At 43.2% G+C, this 22,999-nt stretch overlaps 1 protein-coding gene across 1 annotated transcript in view; it reads right to left on the bottom strand.

Annotated features, from left to right (window-relative positions):
- Positions 1 to 19,056: 19,056 nt before the first annotated feature.
- Positions 19,057 to 22,999, bottom strand: part of DSG2 (desmoglein 2) — a 23,865-nt gene continuing 19,922 nt past the window's right edge. Inside the window, 1 exon segment of the mRNA XM_017727394.1 lies at positions 19,057 to 22,265. Within this exon segment, the coding sequence (XP_017582883.1) occupies positions 21,240 to 22,265 (1,026 nt within the window). The 3' untranslated portion in view covers positions 19,057 to 21,239.

The raw sequence follows: 22,999 nt of genomic DNA, 5'->3' as shown, positions 1-22,999 counted from the left end.
AGATGTGTCCCCCTGGGAAGCTAAAGGTCTCAGAAAAGTGGAATGAGCCCTCTTTTGCACCGTGCACCCCAGAAGGAGCCAAGGCAGCCAGCAAAGGCTGGTAGCTTTTGTTAAGATTTGGCTAAGGTTCTAGTAGCCAAACCCCTATAATGCTGGGAACGTTACTGTTACATCTACATTTCTTCATTTCTACATTTGTAAGTACAAATGTACATTTCAGAGGTTTTTCAGGGGTGAACCCAGCCCCAGAATAAGTTGGGAGAAGACATCTGGGGGAGATGGCAAGGTATAGCTGGTTTTCTTCAGCTGCATCACATAAATTGTCCATACTGTACCTTGTGCTAGCTGAGAGACAAAGAAACTGCCCTGTTTAGCTGTTCCTTTTCCCCACATCCTAAACAACCTCGAGCCCACACTTCTCAGGAGCTGCCACTCATTTTTTACTGATTGCACAGTATTCTAACATAAAGCAGTTTTTCCCCCTTAACTTGAATAGGATATGATGAAGGTCTTAGAGAGAGATCATGGATGATATTCTCCAGAGACTTTCATACCTTCAGGCTGCTCTATGCAGTTTTTCTCTCTAGGCAAAGTTGGTTTTTGAGAAAAAAATCTATAATACAGTAACCTCCTGCACTGGGATCAAAGTGCCCTTTGTCCTTACAGCAAAGCAAGCTGATAGGGAGGTAACATTCTACACACACTTTGTCTGCACCTAAAAGTCAGTGCAAGGTGCCCAGCAGTGACAAGCCATGCTGCAATCTAGTGCTTGTGGGTTGTATTCAGATCCTGGAAAGTTAAATACTGCTGCTAGATCTGTGCACCAACACATTACTTCATTATTTTGTTCTCATTATTTGTGAATATTTCTCTGAAGCAATGCAGCTTTGAATGTCTGGAAGAGAAATTACCTGTATTCTAGGGCAAGTAGGCTGTCTTGTGTTTTGCTGTCAGCTGTTCTTCAAGGAAATAATGCCAAGGAGTTAATTATATTGGCACTTGTCTGCATCACAAATTGCTCTCCTATGGGAAAATTACTTAAAAAATAATGATTTTCTTCTGATAGGTTTCTCTGCAAAGTAGCAGTTTCTGAAAAATCAGGTCTACAGGGATAGTAGATTTCAGCTGTCCATATTATCTATTTTGCTTCCCTCTTACAACATTGACCTTTGGTGGCTGTTTTTCAGACTGAACAATGAGCACGAAAAATTCTAACCCCAACATGATTTTTTTTCCTTGTCCTTCATTTGCTGTTTTTTTCAACTCTCAGCATCCCATACATAACCCAGGCAGTGAGTCTTTGACTGCTAACAGGGACACCAGTCTGAGTGGAAATTAGACTTTGTGTGTTTGTGAATCTCCATTCACACATTTTGCACACAACTAGATTATTTGTATACATTCTAAGATACAGGTGGACTCAGCAAGAAAGTAAAAAACCCCTATCTACTAAATCTCTGATTCTATTAAAATCCCATGTGAACCTAATTTTAAAATTACTACAGCCTAGTGAAAGCAATGCTAGGTAAACCTTCCTCCTTCCATCGTCAGCCTCAACCTAGTACCACAGTATGGTAATATTTTCCATAAAATGTATGTGAAGGCTCAGGGCTTCAGAACAGCTGGCTGAGAAGGATGATTCTTCCTTGGTAGAGAATCGAAACTTGATTGTGGGAGGGAAAAGGAGAAAGAGGATGGGTAACTGCTGAGCATCCAACAGGTGCTGACTGACTGTTGTCTGTCTGTTGTTGTTAAACCTTTTCTGTGCAATGGGATTCTGAAGCTTATAAACCAAATAACTTACTTGGAAAAAAATAAGAGAAGGTGAAATGAAAAGGGACTGAGCTCTGAGATGTAAGTGGGGCTGGGAAACTCAAGGCTTTCTGAAGGAGCAGGGAAACTGCCATGAAGAGCAGGAAAGAAGGCAGTTCCCAGAGACTGCTAGCAGGATACATGCTACAAGAAAGGTGATCAACTCGGAGCCTTAGCACAGAGCAGAAGCATAAATGCCCTTTTGTAAGAAAAGAGTAAACAGAGTTACTGACAACTCAACAGAAAGAGATTTTTAGGAATCCTGGTGTGGAAGATGCTGTAGGGTTATGTAGCTAAAACAGAGATAGTATAAGGCTAAGTAGTGCAAGTACCTGGGATCTAGGGGACACATGAAACCCAGGAGAGAGGTGGTCACCCAGCATACAGGGTGATTAGCGTGCTGTAGAAGAGAATGGCCAAGAGCCCCTGGTGTGCCCAGTAATCACCTCAGCTTTATGGAAGCCAACAAGTGTGAGACCCCCAGTTATGAAAAAATTTAGATAATCTTCAAATATGTGAATGCTTTAAGGCTTATCTGAATTCCAAATCAATTGAAGTTCATCTCTGAAGAATTAGGATTAATGCCTATTTCTAATGAAAGCATGTTCCCTGCTTGGAAGCATTACAGTGTTCAGGTCAAGAGCAAACATGTCCCATTAATACTCTTGTTTATGTCAGGGATTTTTCCCACTGTGCTACAGTGTTTTTCTCTCTCTTCTGTGTAGTCTCACACACTTAGGCTTGTTTCACATAGATAAGCTCCTTATTCTCTGCTGCATTCCCTTCTATTTGACTTTTTTTAGAAAGCCAACTGCTTCAACATGACAAAATGCTCAGACAGCCTGGAATACCTGACTTTGACCGTAAAAACCTGTAAGCTTCTCCTGTGACACTGGAATGAAAGGGCCTGATAGATGGTAAGCCATTCAGTAATCTGGATAGAATACCCTAGTACTGTTCAAAGAATTAATGAATTCCTGGGCTCTGAAAAAATCCTTTCTATAACATCGAGACCTGAATGTGACACCTCTTTTTCACTTCTCCGGAGTAACATTCCATAGGGACTTACAGGAAAAGACCTGAGATTTACGTCTCAAAGGAGTTTGCCTGAATTTTCTGAACTAGAGTCAAGAACTCTATGAGTTTTACTTCAGGTGTCTGCCAGCTGAGTTGCTGTGGCAGAGCTCTGGCACACAAGGAGAGTGCTCAGTGCACTAACTGCCTGAAGCCAGACGGATATTTTCTGTTGCTTTCACTATTTGCTAATTATGTAACATTTCCCCTCTCTGCAAAGCCAGGGATAATGCTTTTCTAATTAATAAATGTGCTCAGGGAGGTTCATGTTTGAGCTTGAACTTCAGTTTGTAAAGAATGGCATTAAAAATGGTGGCATTTCAGGATTGTGTGGTGTTTGCATGTTTATCAACCTTTTTAATTTTCATTTTCACTGAGGAGTATGTCTGTATTTTGAGTTTTAATGATCATTCTCAGATTTCTTTGTTCACAGGACAAACACTGCCTATTTTAATTGGAAGTATGGAAACACTACTGATCTTATGCAGAAAAATAAGAAAAACATCCTTATTTTGTATCTTAAATCAAATCCAGTTAATTCAAATATGCGGAAGTGGATACTGCTAGCAAACAATTTTGAAGACAGATGGGCTGGGTTGGTATAAAATCACAGGGGTTTTTATCATTTCCAAGGCTGTGTCCAAGGAGCATCCTGGGATATAGCTCAAAGTGCAAAAAAAGAAAAATATGAATAGATGATTCTTGCTTTAGGGTATTTGTAATGTGTGAATTCACCTGGCACCTGCTCATCTCAGCAGGCTTTTGCTCTGAGGTGTTTAAACTCCAAGGTCACTGGGCACTGATCATTACTACTTCATGAACTGCCCCTACAGGTCTTGTGATCACTCAGAAACAAACTTCTGTTATTCAACTTTAACATGTATTCATGTCTACATACTAATCTATCAGTCTAGACAAGTGATTTTAAAAAAACCAGCCCTAATTCAGTTTATGCTCAAAGCTAACTGAATATCCTTGCGCCAGCCTTAATATTTCCTGTGTCTGAAAGATGCTGGAACTTGCCATGAGGTCAATGTTTCTAAAGGTCAATCTATTTATTAGTAAAATGATTAGGTGGTTTATATTTTAAGTTTATTTTTTTGTGCCATTCTTACAGTGAGACATCCATAATAAATCTACAACATGACGAAAATGTTTCTGATAGCAAAAAAAACCTTAACAGAGGTCACTGTTTTCCTAGGGTCTTGTCTAGACTCTTCTGGGAGTGTATGATATTTTTAAGTGAATTTCCATCAATTATCAATTTGTTCTCAGTGGACTGCAGATGTCAAATGATTAATTAGGAGCAGACATGACAACAAAAATCTTCCTCCAGCTACAAAGACCAAAAGAGGTTCTGAAGGGTTAAATTATGTTCTTTTCTTAGGTTATAGATATTTGCTAAGCTATTGCAGCTATGTACTTTGTTCATCATCTTACAGTTTAAGATTGTAAAATGCTGAGTCTAGGGCACTTCATTCTGGTACCTGAATACAAATAGGTGTGAGGAAATGCCTGTTTTTCCACCATGCAGGGCCACCTGGGTAGGCTCTTGAAAAGCTTCTGCAAATATGCACAGGGTCAAATTAGCCTCAGTTAATGGCTAATCATCCTATAGCGTCACTTGAATTACTCAAGTCTCTGTTTAGTGGAGGTCATTGTAGATACAGGTAGATCGCCACATGGACTCACATGGACGCAGCTTCTATGTGAACTGTGGCTGGTGTGCCCATGAGTGCCTTTGCACTCTGTCATGTGTCCTGGGCCACCAGACCACATCTCCCTCCTGTCCATCTGCCCCACCTTGTAACAAAATCCCCATCTGGCCTGCAATAAAATCCCCTGGGCATGTTGTTGAGTGGGAAGTTACCAAGTGACTGTGACAGTCACACATTTATGCCTTTCTTTTTATTAATTGAACTGGTGCCTGCTTCCTGCCAAGAGCTCTGAGGAAGTGCTATACTAACCATTTTATCTCATAAACAGAGTTCCTGTATCCGCCATGGGCTTCACTGAACTTTGGCATCAGCTTCCACGCAGATTTACCAGTGTCACTGGCCTGACAAAACCAAATGAATGCCTCATGAAAATAGATTTGAGAGGAAACAGCATTGTATCTTGAAAGGGATAAAAAGAAAAAGGTATTTCAAAAGGGAAGGGACAGAACAGATCACGACCCTATGTACAATACATTAATAACATCTGTATTTCCTTTTTTCTTTTTTTTTTCTTTTTGTTCTTCCTCAAATTTTAAAGACAAGACTAAAAGTATACTACAACATTTCGGGGAGAAAAAATTAAGGGCTAGACATCTTTGTGATGTGGAACCAGCAGAAGAAAAATGTTAATAGCTATTGCAGAAAAGCCACTGGTTGTAGATTTTTTAGCTTCTCTGAGCCAAAAGCTCTTGCTAGTTCTGCTTGTAGCAGATGTGAAAACTAGGTCTGTGATCCAGGCAGGAAACACTTGGTGAAGGTGTACTAAAAAAAATAGGAGTAGCTTTGAGGTAGTGCTTCTCAGCATGTTACGCTGAGCTAGTTTTGTACAGACAAAAATAAATTGTATGCTTTGAAATGCAGTGGGGTACATGAGTCAACAGGAGATTAACTGGCTGTTATTCCTTGGTATATTGCAAAGGAAAATCTTGCTTGTGTATGTAAATACACGAACTCTCCGGTGCCTTTTCCCCATGAACTGCTGCCTGCCTTACTTAGCGGCAAATACAGATTGCTGCTTTAAATGGATGGACAAAGGCAATATGTATACTTTTCCATGATTAAACCTCTGTGGTTTTATCCCCCTTTACCTCCTGCCAGCCAAGCTGGGAGACTGAATTCCAATCACAGCAGATACATGCTCAGGTTTATAGAGTGCAAGCTTGTGAATAGTTCAGTGTAACAGTTGCTGCAGACAAAAATAGCAATTTCTTTTCTCACTATCTCTGCACTAGGTGCAGAACACCTCCTGTACCACAAAAATAAAATAAATATCAGCTGAGCCTACAACTTAGCTGTATCTATGGCTGTTGTGCCACTGTTCTAGATCTACAATCACAGCTATTACAGAATCTGCTTTTTGCAGTTGAGGTGAGTTTTATCACCGCCCTGTGTCTGTGTATATTCATTCTGGGGGGTATTTAGCTTCTCTTTCTTGGCCTGCATAGCATATAGGCCCCCACACACCATTGCTGAGAAACTGGTCTCTGGGCTGATGCAGACTTTTTCTGCATCCAGGTGTGCTTTATCAATACTGGTAGCAAAGCAGAGGCTGTTGTGTCTTTAGGACAAACTCAAGCAGAACAACAACCATCTTATCCAACTCTATGTGTTATGCAGTGTGTAGTGTCCAGGGGGTGAAACAGTAGCTGGCTTACAGCAGCCAGTTAGGTCTCTGCTAGAGTTAAGAAAAGTGATCATTGCCCATACTCAAGTCAAGGAGGTAGGAAGTTTGACTTCCTGACTCCCAAGAGCTTGCTTTACAAACGTGGAGTCCACAGAGTGATTTTAAGAATTTTATAAAAAAATCACTCTGCAAGTGGAGCGATCCACAGTGCTGGATGAGTACGGAGCTATTGGGGAATTATTCCCACTGCTCACTCTCATGAGGTGTAGAGGTCAAATACGAACTGAGATTGCTGTACTGCCCTTCTAACAGCAGTTCCCAGACTAGATCACTCCTGCTCCTCATCACCCCTGCCTTCATGCAGAGCTGATCTGGACTGAACACGAGGCCCTAAAGAGGCCAGGAAGTGCCCTCCCTGTTCGTAGGGCAGCACTGTGGTCCCTTCGCTACTACACAATGCAGTGCACAGCATCCCATGTCTTCCTGAAAGTCCATCACAGCCCATAATATTGGAGCCACTGGAAACCAGCTTAGGGAAATATGTACTGGTAAACTAAATTCATTTAATCCCCTTCATCTCTGTGATTTTCTCCTCTAAGCGTGATTCAAAAGAATTTTAATCCCTCTCATGTAGGCCAGAGAAGGCACTGAGGCCAGCAGCTTGTCCACACCTAGCAGAACAGTTACCACACCTTACGTTCACATTCTGCCTTAACAAACTCTCAAGTATGGCCAAACAGACAAGTCCTTAGAATTGCCTGGATGCCTCAAAAGGCTTTGAAATGTCATACCAAAATCCTTACCCACTCTTGCTAACTAGCATTCTCCCTCAAGAGAGGACAAAAGACTCATGCACTCTGAATGACTTGCTTTATTCTGCTCTCCTTCTTGCAATTTAAAAGATTCCCTCAGTCCTTGTTATTGGACTTCACTACACTGTTGGCTACTGCTTTGTACTGATGATTTCCAATGAGCTTGACATCATTAGCTATTGGGCTCCTGGCAGCAAGGAAAAGGTAAATTTTAGCTTTTTCTTTAAAGATGACACTCAGCAAGTAGGTGCTTTAGTCTTTGAAAAATGGTGAAAGAAGCATAGCCTGAGGTGGGAAAAACCAGCAAATAACTCCAGCCCACGACTATTATCTGGGGAATATTTGACTATAGACAGAACTGTAGATCTTTTATTAGTATCAGCTTGATGAGTCTATTGAAGTTCCTCCACAAAGTAAAAAAAGTCACATGAAAAGAGGAACACATACTAATTTTGCTCTTTCTTTGTGCTGTTATGTGAGGAAGGCTGTAAATAGCCCAAGTGTGTAATTGCTAGTCACACTCCTTTCTGTTGAGCAATTTGTCTTTTTTTTTACACCCAGGGTTGCCATGCAGAAGTTGGGGAGATCTTGGTGCAGGAAAGCACTGAGTTATACATCGCTTATGAGACTTTTTACCCCCTCTGCCTGAAGTGCAAGCACATCTGTGTGCGGCATACATCCAGCTGGTTTGTGGATGGTGGATTTATTTCCTGCACAAGTCCGTAAGTGCTCTCGTAACTTCTACCAGCACAGGTGTAATTGCTTTGAGAAACCACCCCCTGGGCGCTTTTGAAAGGCAGAACTCCTCTGGCGTTTCTTTGCACACAGCTGCCCAAAACAGTAGAGAAGAGGTAACAGAGTGCCTGCCCATCAACTCCTTCCTGAGGGGACACTGTCCCATGGCAGGGCACCCAGCAGCCATGGAATTCTGTAGGCCCCTTGGACAGACCCCTGCCACTGTGTTTTGCTTGGCCTAGGAATGAAGAACTCCAGCAATCTGGAGCAGAGCCATGTCGTGGTACGAAGAGGCAGCAACAGCCTCTCTTAAACAGGGTGCATGGGTCTGCATAGGAAGGTCTTGCCTGCTCAGTTTCAGAGCAAAACATTACTGTAAAAACAAAACAAACAAAAAAAAAAAGCCATGTCCTTGGCTGAAGATAAACCCAGCAAAGCAAATTAAATCCTTTCAAAATGTAAATATTAATTTAAACTTTCGTTTTAACAGCACCCTTGGGTCTGTTGCCATTTGGCTAGAATACCTCCCCTCTCTCTTCTGCTGCTGGGCACCACTACTGGGATGGGAGCCATCCTTTCCACAGTATGGGGAACAAATTGCTCAAGGTGGGAGGAAGCTGTCGCCGTAGGAATCTTGTCTCTGGGGATCATGACACGTGCAAAGAAAAAGGCATCCAAGTTGGACTATGGAGAAGAATCTGCTGAATGCCAAGCAGGCCATGCAGTCTCACCTGGCACTCCAAGATGTGGCTGAGCCTGGCTGTTAAGCAGCTTTTAACATGTCTTTGAGCTGCCTCTCTGCCTCAGACTCACAGCAGCACTGCGAAAGATGATGCCTTGTCTGACTGCTCAACTCTGTAGACAAGAAGCACAGGAAAAGGAAAAATGTAGAAAAAGAAGGGAAAAAAAGGTAAGAAGGAGATGGAAAGAAGAGGCTGAGATATAAAGAGCATGATGTCAGGCACCTAAATCCACCTCTTTTGTGATGTTTATGAAAATAGCCAAAACCAAGAGGGGCCTCAGGTATACTGGCACTCTGTTGGGTGCAGAATGTCTCCCAACGATAGGACAATGAAGGTCAGTGGCTCTGGGTAGGGATCATTGCTGAAGGATAACACCCTCCTGCATCTCTCCTGAGCATCTCTGTGACATTGTGGATCCCCCTAAAGTATGATGACTGTGGCTTGACCCACCAGTTAAGAATAATTTCCAGTGCAGCAGTTTTGGCCCAATGGTCCCTTCTTCCACATTCCCCTTTCTGATGATGTATGATTTTAATGGAGTTTGTGGACATGTGTGTCTGGATTAATCTTGTGTTTCTGTGAGTAAAATTTACTAATTCTTATAAACAATGCTTTTTGCCCAACTGAGCTGTACTTCGGGCAACTTGAAATTCAGGTGTCTGTACTTATATTGTGCTGAAAGGCACAATTCCCAGTACCTGGGAAACCTGTTGTGCGTGCTCAGAGAGGGACCTTTTTCCATCTCTGCCCAGCAAAGAGAGGAATTTTAAGTCAGCCTGGCTTTCCATCCTCAGTTTGTAATTCTGTTGCTAAGTGGCAATGAAAGAAGATTATCGGATCACAGATTAACAGAAACCTCTATTCAGTGCTCTTGTGTAATTATACATTTCAGTTACTTATTTGAGAACTGAGCTTTAGCTTCTGTGCTCCTACCTCAGCCTCACCCCTCCAGAGATTTTTATCCTCCGTGTCTGATCAGGATCCTGATAAACTGGCCTTTGCTTTCCACTCTTAGCCTCTGCACCCTGGGGTGGCTCTGCCTATGAGAGCACCCCAAGAGTCTCTGCTCTCAGGGGATCTCAGAAACTAAAGTCCTACCCTAGTCTTTTGGAATTATTTATTTTGGGAGAAAGCAGGAAGGGTATATAAAATGGTTCGAAGAGTTCAGACCCTTCAGAGGTCACCCATTTTCTTCCCCCACTGATAAATTTCCTATTTCTTTGTCTCTTTCCAAGCTAGTATGTTCCACTCTCTCAGGCAGAAGTGGTCAAGCAGCATCAGAAAGTGGAGGAAGACACAAGCCTGAGTGGCTGAGGCAATTATTAAATGTTAAGGGTGAACCTCTGGCAGAAATTGCTTAGAGTGCGGTTTGAGTGGAACACAGTGGAAAGGGCACAGAAAAATCAGGAAACAGCATATCTGGCTAGTGTTGGGAATGCAGACAGAAAGGGAAGGAGGAGTCTGGGAAGGAGATGTAGTTTGTCAGCTGGGAGGAGAAGGTTTTAGTAACAGCACATGCATTCATAGAAGCGTGAAGAGCAAAGGCCTCCTTATGCAAGAAAAATATTTTGATTATTTTAAGTAGAAAAGCTGCACCAGGGAGAACCATGCAAGGAAGAGGAGACAGAAGAAGGGCAGAACTGTGTGGGAACCCATCTCTGTGACTGAGCGGGAGGAAAGAACATGAGCTGAGCATTTAACAGGAGCATGGAAGGGGGGTGTTTGGAGGAATTGCCTGGCGAAAATGTAGCTAAAAGGAAGGAATGGCATGGAGGGATGGTGAGAAACAAGACCTGCAAAAACAACAGAAGGGAAGGCTGTGTGCAGGGAGAGAGGATACACTTTCAGGAGGTCATGGACACAGACTGTCATGCAAATAAAACACAGAAACAGAAAGCAGCAATGTATAGAAAAGCAAATCTGTTGGGAGTTCAATATACCTGCTTTACAGGGGACTGGTATTTTCAGTGTCTTATGCTTAAACCTCTAAGGGAAGCAGTGACTCAGAACAAACAAGGCTGAAATAATATTTTCTGAGTCAGTCTCTGTGATTTAAACTGTAGCTGACATTAAACATGTGCTGCCCCTGTGCCTACTCAAGACTGTGTTTGCTGGACATCCTGTCTTACAGAACTCTTTGCAAAGGAGACTGGGTTTTTTGGTTTCAAATTTTAGAAGGAATGAATACACACTGTCCTTTATTTCTGAAGAGCTTGTGTAATTCTCCTGTCAACCCACTCTGCTGTAGCTTTGCATGTAATTTCTCTTTGGAGGTAGCTGTGCTGTTTCCAAACAGGACACTGTGCTCACTAAAATCAGTTTTAGCCCAGGGGCTGCAGCAGGGTAACTACTGCCTAGAGCAGTGGGTCCACAAATGAAACTCCTCTTGCTGGGATGAATCAGCTGTTTAAACACCAGGTAAACATTCACTTTGTGGCTCCTACATCAGAACAGATTTTTCCCGTGTGTATTATGGGTCTCCTTCAGACTCAAACAAGAGAATTGGCAAACTGCCGGAGGTGTTTGCTGCCCGTGAGGTTTGGGCACAGCACCCTGGATGAGGACAGGATGCTTCTCCCTTTCTTTCCTCACCATTCAAATCAATCAGGATCTGAGACACAGTTTTTTAAAAAATTTTAGTCTAAGAGCTGAATTGACATAATCATGACAGTACCCAGGGATCACTCTAGAAGTAAGGGCCTGGGAGAGCTTGCCATGTGGAGAGGAGATGGTGGAAACCAGAGAAGTGAGCAGGCAGATGAACCAGCTTGTACTTCTGAGCAGCGTTATCCAGCTTGTGACTGCTGACCACATGAGAAGACAGCTTTTGGGGGGGGGGGGTGGTGAAAAGTTTTGTCTAATAATAGGTACAGCCCCCTCTTCTGAAGTCATTCTGGAAGGAAGAAAAATACTCTTCAAAAATAAAGAGCATCCTCTTTTCATTCCTACAGACATCCTGCTGTTTTTGTGGTTAGGCATCTGCAGTCTAAACTCCAACTTTGCCCAGAGTTATCAAAAACTAAGTTGCTTGTACCCATGAAAAATAAATTACTAGGACAATGGCAGCCTTGCTGTTTGCCAGAGTATTCAGTTATGACAGGATGACTAATTTATCCCTCACCTTGTAATTACACATGTTCCCCTATACGACTGATGTGATTTACAGAAACTTCCATTAGAACGACACTTACCTCTCATCCCAGGCTGAGCTCTGCCCACAAGGAAAAAAAAACTTCTGGACTCTCTCATGGTGTCCTTGCCAAGATGTTGAGGAAACTACCAAGAGGACCCTGATGAAGCAAACACAACAGTGCCTTCATGGCAAAAAGGGTCTAGTCTTGACCCTAGGTCAAGTTTAGCCTCCTCTTACAAATCTTCCAGAATAGTGAGGTGGAAAAAGAAAGAAGCACCAATAAAAGAAAAACTGCTTTCTGAGGAAAACCAATAAAGCATGGACAGAGAAAAGGGGTGGAAAACATATCATATTGCAAAGCACATAACAAGATTTTTCTTTTTCCGAGGTGACATCCTGTGCCGTGTTGTGCAATACTTTTTCTCAATCTCTTCTTAATTTTTGCTGATAAAATAAAATCAACATCCATAATAGGTCCCTTTCTAGAGATGTCATTGGTAGGTTGTTCCTTTTGACTTAGGATGACAGCCATACAGAAACCACCACACAGTGAACTGCCATGCTGGGATGCCTTTTTGTCTCCTCCTGTAGCTTGACTCATCACCTGTATAAGCCCAGCGCATGGGCAGAGCTATCTCAGGTTAAAACTGTGCAAAATTGAGAAGAAGAGTGATGGAAATGGGGAAGGAGAGGTTGCTCTGGCAATACTTGATGATTAGAGTGCTGATCGCTCAGGGCACTGTTAGCTCTGGTTCTACTAATTGGGTTGAGTATTGTTTCTTTTTCATTACCGCATGCGTCAAAACTTCTGAAAGAAAAATCCTGTAAGAAAGTCCTAAGTGATTCATCTTTTGAGAGCAGGAAAATGTCAGTACATTCCCAGACAATGTCTTATTTAAAAGATCAATGACCAAGCTGGAAAAATCGTTATTATTTGGAAGGGATCTGTTACCTACACGAAAGGAAGCACTAAAAAAGAGAGGCTGTACTGCAGTGCAGGACCTTGTCCTTTGTTCCCATGGGATTTACTGAGCCCAGCTGGTTACATTTTAATGCCCCTAACGATGTGTTTGTAACCGAACCAAAAACCTTTCAGAAGCAACGAGGCTGGAGCGGTCTCGCCGGCAGTGGCGGGCGTGCGAGGGCTGTCCCGCAGCCGCTCCGCTGCCCGTCCCTTGCAGAGGTGTCCGCGCACCTCGTTCCGCCCGTCGCCGTGCGAGCCTCCCGCATCCCCGGCAGGCAGGGGACCCGCGGTCACCGGCTGCCTCCTGGTGGCCTCAGGCACCGCTCGCCTCCTCCTCACACCCCTGGGCGTTTTCCTCCAGTTCCAGGAAAAATACTTGTTGTTTTTGTTGGTTTGGTTTTGGTTCCCAGGCAGTGGGGCAGGAGCTTTCCTGCACAGGAGGGCCAATGGTATCCTGGGGTGCATCGGGAAGAGTGTAGCGAGCAGGCTGGGGGAGGTGATCTTCCCCCTCTAGTCGGCCCTGGCGAGGCCACACCTGGAGTGCTGTGCCCAGCTCACATCTGCCTGCTCACTTCTCTGGTTTCCACCATCTCCTCTCCACATGGCAAGTTCTCCCAGGCCCTTACTTCTAGAGTGATCCCTGGGTACTGTCATGATTACGTCAATTCAGCTCTTAGACTAAAATTTTTTAAAAAACTGTGTCTCAGATCCTGATTGATCTCCTCAGTACAAGACAGACAAGGAGATACTGGAGAGGGCCACAAAGATTATTTGGGGTCTGGAGCATGTCTCTTAAGAGGAGAGACTGCAGGAGCAGTCTGTTCAGTCTAGAGAAGACTGAGAGGGAATCTCATTAATGCATATAAATATCTTAAAGACAGGTGTAAAGGGGATGGTGCCAGACTCTTTTCAGTGCCCAGGCACAGGACCAGGAGTAATGGCCATAAACAAACACTCAAGATGTTTCACCTCAGCATGAGGAGGAACCTCTTTCCATTGAGCGTGGCAGAGCACTGGCAGAACCCAGGGAAGTCATGGAGTCTCCTTCTCTGGAGACATTCAAAACCCACCTGGACGCATTCTTGTGTAACCTACGCTAGGTGGCTCTGCCTTGGCCGGGGGGTTGGAGTAGATGATCTCCAGAGATCCTTTACAACCCTAAAAATTCTGTAATTCTGTAATGTGAAGGAAAGATTTAATGGTTCTGCTTCGTGAAATGTGTTACACCTTTGGTGCCTCCTGGGAAGCAGCTGGTAATCCGTTCGTAATAAAGATAAAAAACCAATTCTCTTATTTTCTTTTCACTGACACCAGGAAAAATGTCAGCCATTCCTCTGTTACTGTGATTCAGAAGCTTATCTGTGGTGGCAGACAGAGCCAGACATAAAAAAAAAAATCCCCCCACAAAAATAACTCCGTTACCAACGTAAACAAAAAAAAATATGCTGAAGGCAGATTTCCCTTCCCTTTGAAAGCCTGTATTTCTTTTCTAATGCTCTGCAGACAAACTTAATGCACTTAGATAGATCTTGTCAAACTCCAACTCCTCTAAATAAAAAGACATGCAGTCTGCTGGATGAGTGGGCGGCACTGTGGAGTATTTCAATTCCTGTTGATCCTTTAATCTGGCTGTAGAGCACAGCAGGAAAAGGTAGATGTGGGAGAGCAAAGAAGAGGGGTTATCTGAGGGACAGGGCCTTCCAAAGAAGACTCTCTCTGAAATGAACTCTGGTGGTACTAACTGCTGATTTATTTGTGCTACAAATTCCTTCCAGTGCAGCAAACATTCCTCACAGAGTATTTCTCCCCAACACACAGTAGATAATTTTGTGAACTCAGACTGAGCATTATGTTCAGCACATTCTCTTCCAGAAACAATTTAAAAAATAACAGCTTCTCTCCTTCTTCCACATGAATATATTGACACATACTGTGTCACATTATCCTTTTCTGCTAATGTCAAACTTCAGCTGATGCAGTAAGAGAACCTAAAATTGTGTTTACAGCAGAACCTCATTGCTTGGAGGCTTTCTACCTCAAATTATTTTACTGCTCCTCAAACCACATCACATCAAGAATGTTTTTGTTCCATTCACGTGCTTCGAAAGTATTCTTTTTCTTTTGTCCTAGGTCAGAACACTCCCTCTTAGTGAAACACCTGAATAAAATATCTGAGAAATAAGTGAAGACACTCTGGGACAGCATCATGTTCTGCCCTTCTCTTTGGATTTTACACTGTGGATATAGAGTCCCAGCTCAGTCCCTTCCTTGCCCACCCCCAGCCTACTTTCTGACAGGACAATGTGAGCAGCAGAAAGGCCTCGACACTTTGCAAGTGCTGTTCAGCAATAACTAACACATCCCCGTGTTAGCAACACTGTTCTGGTCACAAATGAAAAGCAGTACCACAGGAGGTCTATGAAGAAAATTAATTCTATCCCAGCCCAAACCAATACAGTGGGATGTCAGTGGGACCCACTACAGGTTATCAGTGTGATTTGTAGAAAGGGGATCACAATAAAGGGGTGAGATCTTTGGTAAATGATACACTGAAATACATCTTGTGTGTTAGTGGGTGTCTTGAAAGTTTATGATTTGTTAGCAGAATGTTCATTTAAATACCTCCTTCAAAAGACTTCCTTAAGCCTTAAACAGCTAACTACACTTCTATACTGACCTGGATTCAGTTACAAGTCAATTTTTACTGCGGCTGCTTTCCCAGCTCCTGTTACTGTGTTACTGCACTTGTATCTTCTTTTAATTTAACACTGGCTTGCAGGAATTTTCTTCAGTTTGGAAGGAGAACACAATGGAAAGGGGTGAGGATTTAAAGGCAGCTAAGATTTTTTCTTATTTTAACCCTATATTTCAAAAAAAAAAATTATCCTGTGTGCCTCACAAGTATTTTGAACTAATCTTTTGAAGTAACACAAGCAGAGTGAGCCAGGAAATTACCAGAGTTTATGATGATAGTTGACTCTATTCAAGTTGTAAGGGGAATTCCATGTGAGAGAAGACCTTGTTCAGTTCCATTCTATCTTCCCTTTCTTCGATAAGAGCATCCTAACTAACACCAAGGGTGCTGTAAGGTCACTCTCTTTGGACTTGCTTCACATGGTATCAAATATTTAAATGCTCATTAATGCAAAGAACAGGGGTGTGAGAATGACCCTGTGCTCCTTGTTCAGGACATGTCCTTGAGATCAATTCCAGCTTGTTTACCTGCTGTAGTCTGGACTTCATCTGCCCCAGGTGACAGCCATTTATCCAAAACGCAGGAAGCTCAACTACTAACCAATTCCACTAGCACCACTTGGAAAAGGGTATTTGAAGCATTTTTTTACCCATCTGACACTAAGTGTAATTTGATTGCTTGCTTAAAGAGATGCCTGAAAAACGCCAAACAGAACCCTGACTGATATGGTTTGGTTTGTTTGTGTTAGGGAAAAATATTTTATTCCAGTAAGGCAAAGTATAGGGAGTTTCAAGTTACCAGGACTATGAAAAATCAAATATTTGTACGGATCTGTATTTCATCTCCCCCACCTCTTCTGCACAAAACCAAAGTAGGATGGATAATAAGGAAACTTTTCTTTAACAGATCTATTACTTTAACAGTACCTCTCCTGGGGTTCTGATTCAAGAAGGGTGTTAGAGGCTTTCTGTCTTTTCTGCTGCTGCAAAAATCAAGCTTGCTGATTACAGAAGTGTAACACAGGATGATAAATAACAAAACAGGGCACACAGGGCAAATCTGCCCATCAGTACAGCTGTGTCACTGACAGGTGTGGGATAGATCAGGTGAGAGGCATCACCTGGGAGATGCGATTTGGCTCCATTTAAAAGCTGACGCTGTAAGTACATAATTCCTTTTACTTGGAAGCTTTGCTTTTAGTCTTATTTTCAAGAAAGAAGTAATTGGTAATACTTAGGGGGTAATAGTAATAATATTAAAGAAGTAAATCTGGCTTACGTAGAAAGGCAGTGCTGGGAGCTTTTTATGAGGGGAAGAAATCTAGGGAAGCAAGGAAGGCACCAGCTTGACCAGAGTGGGTGGCAAGAGAAGGTGGTGAAGGCACCCAGCTGGGATGGAGGTTGTCCTGGGCTATGTCAGCTCTGCTGCTGGTACTCAGCCCAGGGTTTGTGCCTTCCTGCTGCACAGTGCCGTGCCACTGCCACTCAGCTACTCCCCCCAGCTCAGTGTCTGCCACCATCCCATGTCCCACAGCTGTTTGGGAGGCTGGATACAAGGCTGGATACATCAGCTAGTACCAGCACTGTCTGCTCAAACTCCTGCTCTCCCCCAGGGTTTAAACTTTAGCTACACTCCAAAGATCTTGGATAATCATTAGCCAGGGAATCAATGCTGTTTGTTGCGTAATCATTGTGAGGTGTTATCTCTGAGTTCTATTTGTTCTAGCAAGTAACAGATAACAGATCTAAGAGAAATAGTTTGATGAAACATTTGAAACGTAGGTCAGAAACCGGCTGGGAGCTGAGACGGGGAGGCCATAAACCCTCCTGCTTCCCCTGCACCCAGTAGAACAAACTTTGCCATGTGGTTTTCCCCCAGCACATCCACATGGATCTGGATGCACTCCTACCATATGGCTGAAGGTGCTTTCTGTTATATATTTCAAGGAAATGAGTTTCAGGGCAATTTTAAAACCAGTGCTGTACATGTCAGTATCTAACAGAAAATAAGTAAATAGAGGGCACATTTGCACAGTGTGAATCCATCTGGCCCTGAGCTTCCCTATCTAATACAAGGTAATGTTGGAAGTTCTCTCACCACTTGGCATGTAAAAACATTTGCTTAGAATTACATAAAAATGCCATTTTCAGCTGTGGCCCCCGCTGCCATGCCCCCTTTCATTATAGCCTCCGTGGCTCCATGAACAGGTAGCTGTAAAAACGAGGATAATTTCCCCACATACCACCCCCACACAACAGGGAACAGGTGTCCAGCTCTGCATTTGATTTTTTGGCTGCCAGGGTACTGAGCAATATGATGTGCCTGGGAGACCTGACCACCTGCAGGGCTGGCTCCTGGGGTGAGGCCACAAGGAGAAACTGGGAGCTGGTGGCTGCCACTGCTTTGTTGGTTCAAGAGTCACAATGTGCTACATTTATGCAGTTGTTTCCTGCAGTGACTCACTAGTCACAGCGGAAGGTTGGGGCACTGGGCATGGCTTATTAGGCAATCAGGGCCCTGCCCCACATTGGTTTTTTATTCAGTGATTGCTCTCTCTGCAGGGAAAGCAGAACATCATTTCTCCTCATCCGGTCACAACCCATCATTTTGCCTCATAACTTGACATCAAGCCTCTCCTGGATCACACCAAAAGTCCTTGTCACCCAGTATCCCATCTGCAGCAGCCACACAAAGATGTCTGTGGAAGGTTTTCATAACAGGGCTCTCAGCTTTTGCCATGTCTGGAAGCCATTTCTCTGTGTTCAGTAACCCTCAATGCCTTGCTTTTCCATGTGCTTGGGCCTTGAAAAGCTACCTTGAAACTGTGCACGCTCTACATGTTTGATAGCCTGCACTAGCAGCAGGCAGAGGCCAACCTTCCTGCCCATAAGGTAAGAAGTACAGATGGCTGTCAATGCACTCTGAGTTCACTGGAATTCAAAGGCCACTAGGAAGGAGAAGGGGCCAGCAGTGGAGACAGCCAACAGCACTAGCTCTGTTACTGCAGTGCATGCTGAAGGAGGATGCATTTTTGGGATGCCTCAAGGCCATAAACACTAACCATCACTCTCCTAGGGATAGCAGCTGATTTACTTAACTTTTTAAAAACTGATTTACTGCTGATAACCCTGACCAGCCTTAAACCTTTGATGGTGGACTATGGTCAAATTCCCAGGAAAGAAGGGAGCCTGGAAAAGATTGTACTGTCTTGTGAAGTCTAACCTAGCTCCAAGTATACACTGAGAGATGACACAGAAATACTTCCTTGTGAGTATGCAGGACACAGGCTGCACCGTTGTTGTGGCAGGCTGGTTCATACCCATGGAGTCCAACATACTCAGCAAGAATTCACAGGTAACATAAATCACAGAAGGGCAGCATGAGTATAATCCCTGTCATGCTGGCATTTCAGCATAACTGTGCTCTATTAGTCTTAGATAAGAAAATTACAGACTTTGCTTTTCCTTTTGAAGTCACAATAAGGCATCTCTCACAAAGATAAGTGTCTGGGGATAGTGCCCCTCTCAGGGTTATCTAGTAGTCAGATGCTAACCAGGACCTTCCATTAATTTGGGTCTGTACATTCCTCCCACCAGTCACTATTGTTTACAAAACACAGCTCCATTAGAAGTGACTGCCTTAATCTGATGGATGCTCTGCCAGCATTAACACATGCTGATATGCTGATAGCAGCTGAAGCCTTGGTACAAGAGTACCTCAAATAATGGAGACTCACTCGTAATGAATCTATTCAAATAGACTCTTTACAGCACAAGCAGATCTGTGAAAGAAGTTTATATACAAACATTACACAGGGAAGTCAGGATTTCTGTGACACTATCCTGACTCTTACATCTTCTGGATGTTAACAACTGCATGTTCAACACGTTATAAAACTGAGGCTATTTTATGCCATGTTGTCTGGAAGCAAAAACTGATTAGAAGGGTTTGACTCAAAGCCCAGTAAATCTGTGGAGGGGATTCTGCATCAAGTTATTACAGAATTTAGAGCACCTAACTGCAAGGCAGAATTCACATTTTTGTCAGAATCTTTAAGTGTTAGCAGTGCACCAACTTTTTTTACATCTGCACCTTTCAGATATTCCTTGAAGCTGTTTGGGGAATCCCAGTCCTCATTCTATCTTTAAACTCTTTATTTGCAGTAGGAAAGCCAATGTTTTCACTGGGGTAGCTGTTTGAATGAAGAAATAAAAAATACAGTAGAGTTCTTTATTTTAAGATTGCATAAACCCACAAAGATACTCTATTAGAAAGTCATAAAAGTGGTGACCACTTAGAATTGCAGGCTTGCTTAGAAGTAAATACACATATTTTAAAATGTAGTGTAAAAGACAAATGACCAATAGGTCCACGCAAGCAAGTAGTCTGATATGTTTGGAAATGTAATTAATGTAATGGCCCATCTGTCATGGTTGAGCATAGCCATGGTTCCTAGTTTGTATATTTATGTTTTTGAAGCAACTTTGACTATTAGTAAAATGAAACATACTGAGAGCATTTCCAGTCAAAGGCAGAACACATCAGTGGAAAACACAATACTGCAGCTGCAGGAACACTCCAGGAGATGGAGACAACCTGGAAGCTCTGCAGGTCCACAGGCTTTGCATTACCTTATGACCAACTTGCTGATTTCACAGGTATGAGATAAATACGGTACCAATACCTCATCAAAAATACTTCTACTCTGAGAAAACATAAGGAGTGTATGACAGCTTTTCCTGTATAAAATTAACTTCAGAATGTTCCAAATGGCATACAGATATTTACATGTGCATATATACATACTGCCAAACAGTGCAGTGTCTCCTGCTTTTACCACATAAACTTCAAGGAAAGCAAAGTAAACTTAAATGTTGCAGAGCTAAAGGGAGCTTCCCCTTGAGTTGTCACAGCCAAGGAAAGCTGCCATTACACAGCACTGTACCAGCCACTCAAGCTCTGGTACTGAAACCAGTAGAACCTCACACACACCAGGCTGATTTCTCTGTCTGTGAGTTCACAGACATGACTGCAAATACTTAACTGCACCTGTAAATCAGATCCTACAGATGTCTAAGGGCCATAAACTTTGCTGGCAAAGCTACTGACTAAATCTCTGGCTCTAAAATTAAGGTTAGGTCTTGGCTGTTTCTCATAAGTTAAATAAAGTGGAAAATGTACATGATGAAAATGCTTACTTGTCCAGGTCAGCGTAGACCCACACCAAATAATGGAATTTTTACAATGAAGTGACAAAAGAATTGCAGTTCTCAGCATTTTTGCTACTTGCCCTCTTTAACTGCTGTGGTAACATGCAAGTATTGATTGCTTAAGTTACAAATTCTCATAACCTGAAATTGTGACATCCCTTCAGGAGATCAACACACCACTGCCCTGAAGACACACTAGCTTTGGTGGCCTTGGCTTCTCAGGAAGGTTTCCTAGCAAGGCTCAGGAGGAGCTACCATGGCCCACAACACAATGGCAAACACACAATGAGAAACTGATTCCCCTTACAGGAGGACTTCAGAAACACTCAATAGCAGTTCAAAAACCTAACCTGTGCTTTGCAGGCTACTATCTTTCACTAGATTTGGGACTTTTTTCCTGTTGTCCCACAATTATGCAGCTCTGCTTATGTGGCATTGTTACACTATCTGTATAATAAAAAGCAAAAACAAAAATAGCAAACCAGGAAAAAAAAAATGTATTTCCCACATCTTTCCACTTCAAAAGCATGCCTGCCAATGTAACATAACACCAAATTTCCTTACTTACTTCCTGGTCATATAATCCATATTTATACAAACTAGTGCAAATGAGTACATGTCATTCTGAAAGCTCCAGCAAATTTGGATCTCATGGAAAAGCCTGAGGATGCATGCAGACAGAAGGGTGCGGGACACTGCCACCCCCACAAGGAGCCAGGCTATGAGCGAGAGTACTGCACTGTGCTGTATTTGGTGACCCTGGAAGACTTGCTCAGTGTGGCACTGGCAGGAGGTGGCCCTTGTAAGTCAGAGCCCATCAGATCAAGCGGGGAGTCTGTGATCAGCACGTGCTCTTGCCTTCCTGAGCTGGCACCTGTTGCCTGTTCAGCTCTGCTCTGCAGCCTCGAGGCTGTCACCACCCTTTCATTCAGCACCGTGCTGCGTTCCTCTGTCGAAGTGGGGAAGCTGAGCAAGCCCTGCTCGGCAGCGGGCACAAGCACCCTCTCTCGCTCCCTCACCACGACGTACTGGGAGTCAGGAAGATCCTGAACTGTCAGGGTTCCTGGCCCCACACCTGCCGACTTCACCATCCTCTCTGTAACCACCATGTTACTTCCATGGGGCAAATCAGGGATTTTCACCATCCCCTGAACGCTCGATGCAGGTGCCAGCACTCTCTCTGTCACCACTACGTTCTCCTTACACTGGGGGTCTAAAAACACAGTGGCCGAGTGGGCAGGAGCCCCCCCAGAATAGGATGTTTCTGTCATGGTGACATTGGTCTCCGCATGGCCTGTGGGAAGGTGCAGGCCATTGTACTGCCCAGAATGGGATGATGAAAAGGTTGTTTCTGTGACCACCTCCTTGGACAGGGTGCTTTCTCCTGTGCTACTGCCTGTGTGCATGGGTGGGATGGATTGGAAATGACTGCCTGAGGCAAAGGCTTGTTCAGAGCTGGAAGCATTTTGCTGATCTAAGAACTGCGACTTTGCTTCACTGAGACCAAAACCTGATTCATTCTTGGAGCCACCGTCTTTCAGGTTGATCTGTCTGCCTATACATATTTCTGCTAGAGTCTTAAACTTGTCTCCTAAATCATCAAGAAAATGGTCATCAAGATCCCCCTCAATAAAGCTGCAGCAGCCGACAGAGCCGTGAGGGGAGCCTGATTCTCCCTGGGAATAAATCAGGAGACAGTCTTTTGCAGCTTGCTCTTCATCTTCATCCGCAAAAGAGACAGCTTTCTGCAGACAGAAAACAAAAGCAAGCAAAAGTTCATTAATGCCAGCTCTAGACTTAGTAATTTTGAAAAAGCAGAAATGCTTGGTCAAAAAGGTTGAAATAAATTTAACTGAACCCACAGAAACTGTCAACCAAGTGAGGGTTGTACCTAACATTTTTTTTTTCTTTTTCAAAACTAGTCTGAACTTGACAGTACACTTGATGAGAAGAAAAATCTGAGATTAAATTTAAAACCTTGGATACCATCGCCACATGCTACTGTTCCTTCCAGTAAATGTGCCATTTGTGATACTGCTCCATATTCACAAAAATTGTTCTAGTTTTAGTTCAGTGAATGAACTTCACCTCTAACAAGGTTTTTGTGGGAGAATGCCAAGACCATTTCTGAGAGTATCCTAACATTTAAACAAACATTTAATGAGCACATGCTGACATGTTATCACCTACCGTGGCCCTTTTCACTAGTGCAGCCTACAGGATCACACCCAAGATGCCCAACAGGAAAAAAATCAAAAAGTTTAATGGATTGTGAAGTATGGACGCATAGTCCATCATGTAAATTCTTAGGCTCTATGCAGGTCATCTGGCAAAAGAGGCCTCACAAGTTCTGGCTACAGGGTCAGCTCAATCTGAAAGCAGCATCTGCCATGGAGCTGCTGCAGTGCTGGCACAAATATCTGTGTATGTGCTTGCATCAGCTCCAGCTCCAAAAGTGAAGGCACCCAAATTCTCTGGG

The sequence above is a fragment of the Corvus brachyrhynchos genome, unplaced genomic scaffold (assembly GCF_000691975.1).
Source record: "Corvus brachyrhynchos isolate BGI_N302 unplaced genomic scaffold, ASM69197v1 scaffold60, whole genome shotgun sequence".
Classification (NCBI taxonomy): Eukaryota; Metazoa; Chordata; class Aves; order Passeriformes; family Corvidae; genus Corvus; species Corvus brachyrhynchos.
Note: the sequence above shows the minus strand (reverse complement) of the source record. Positions and strands in the feature narration are given on the sequence as shown.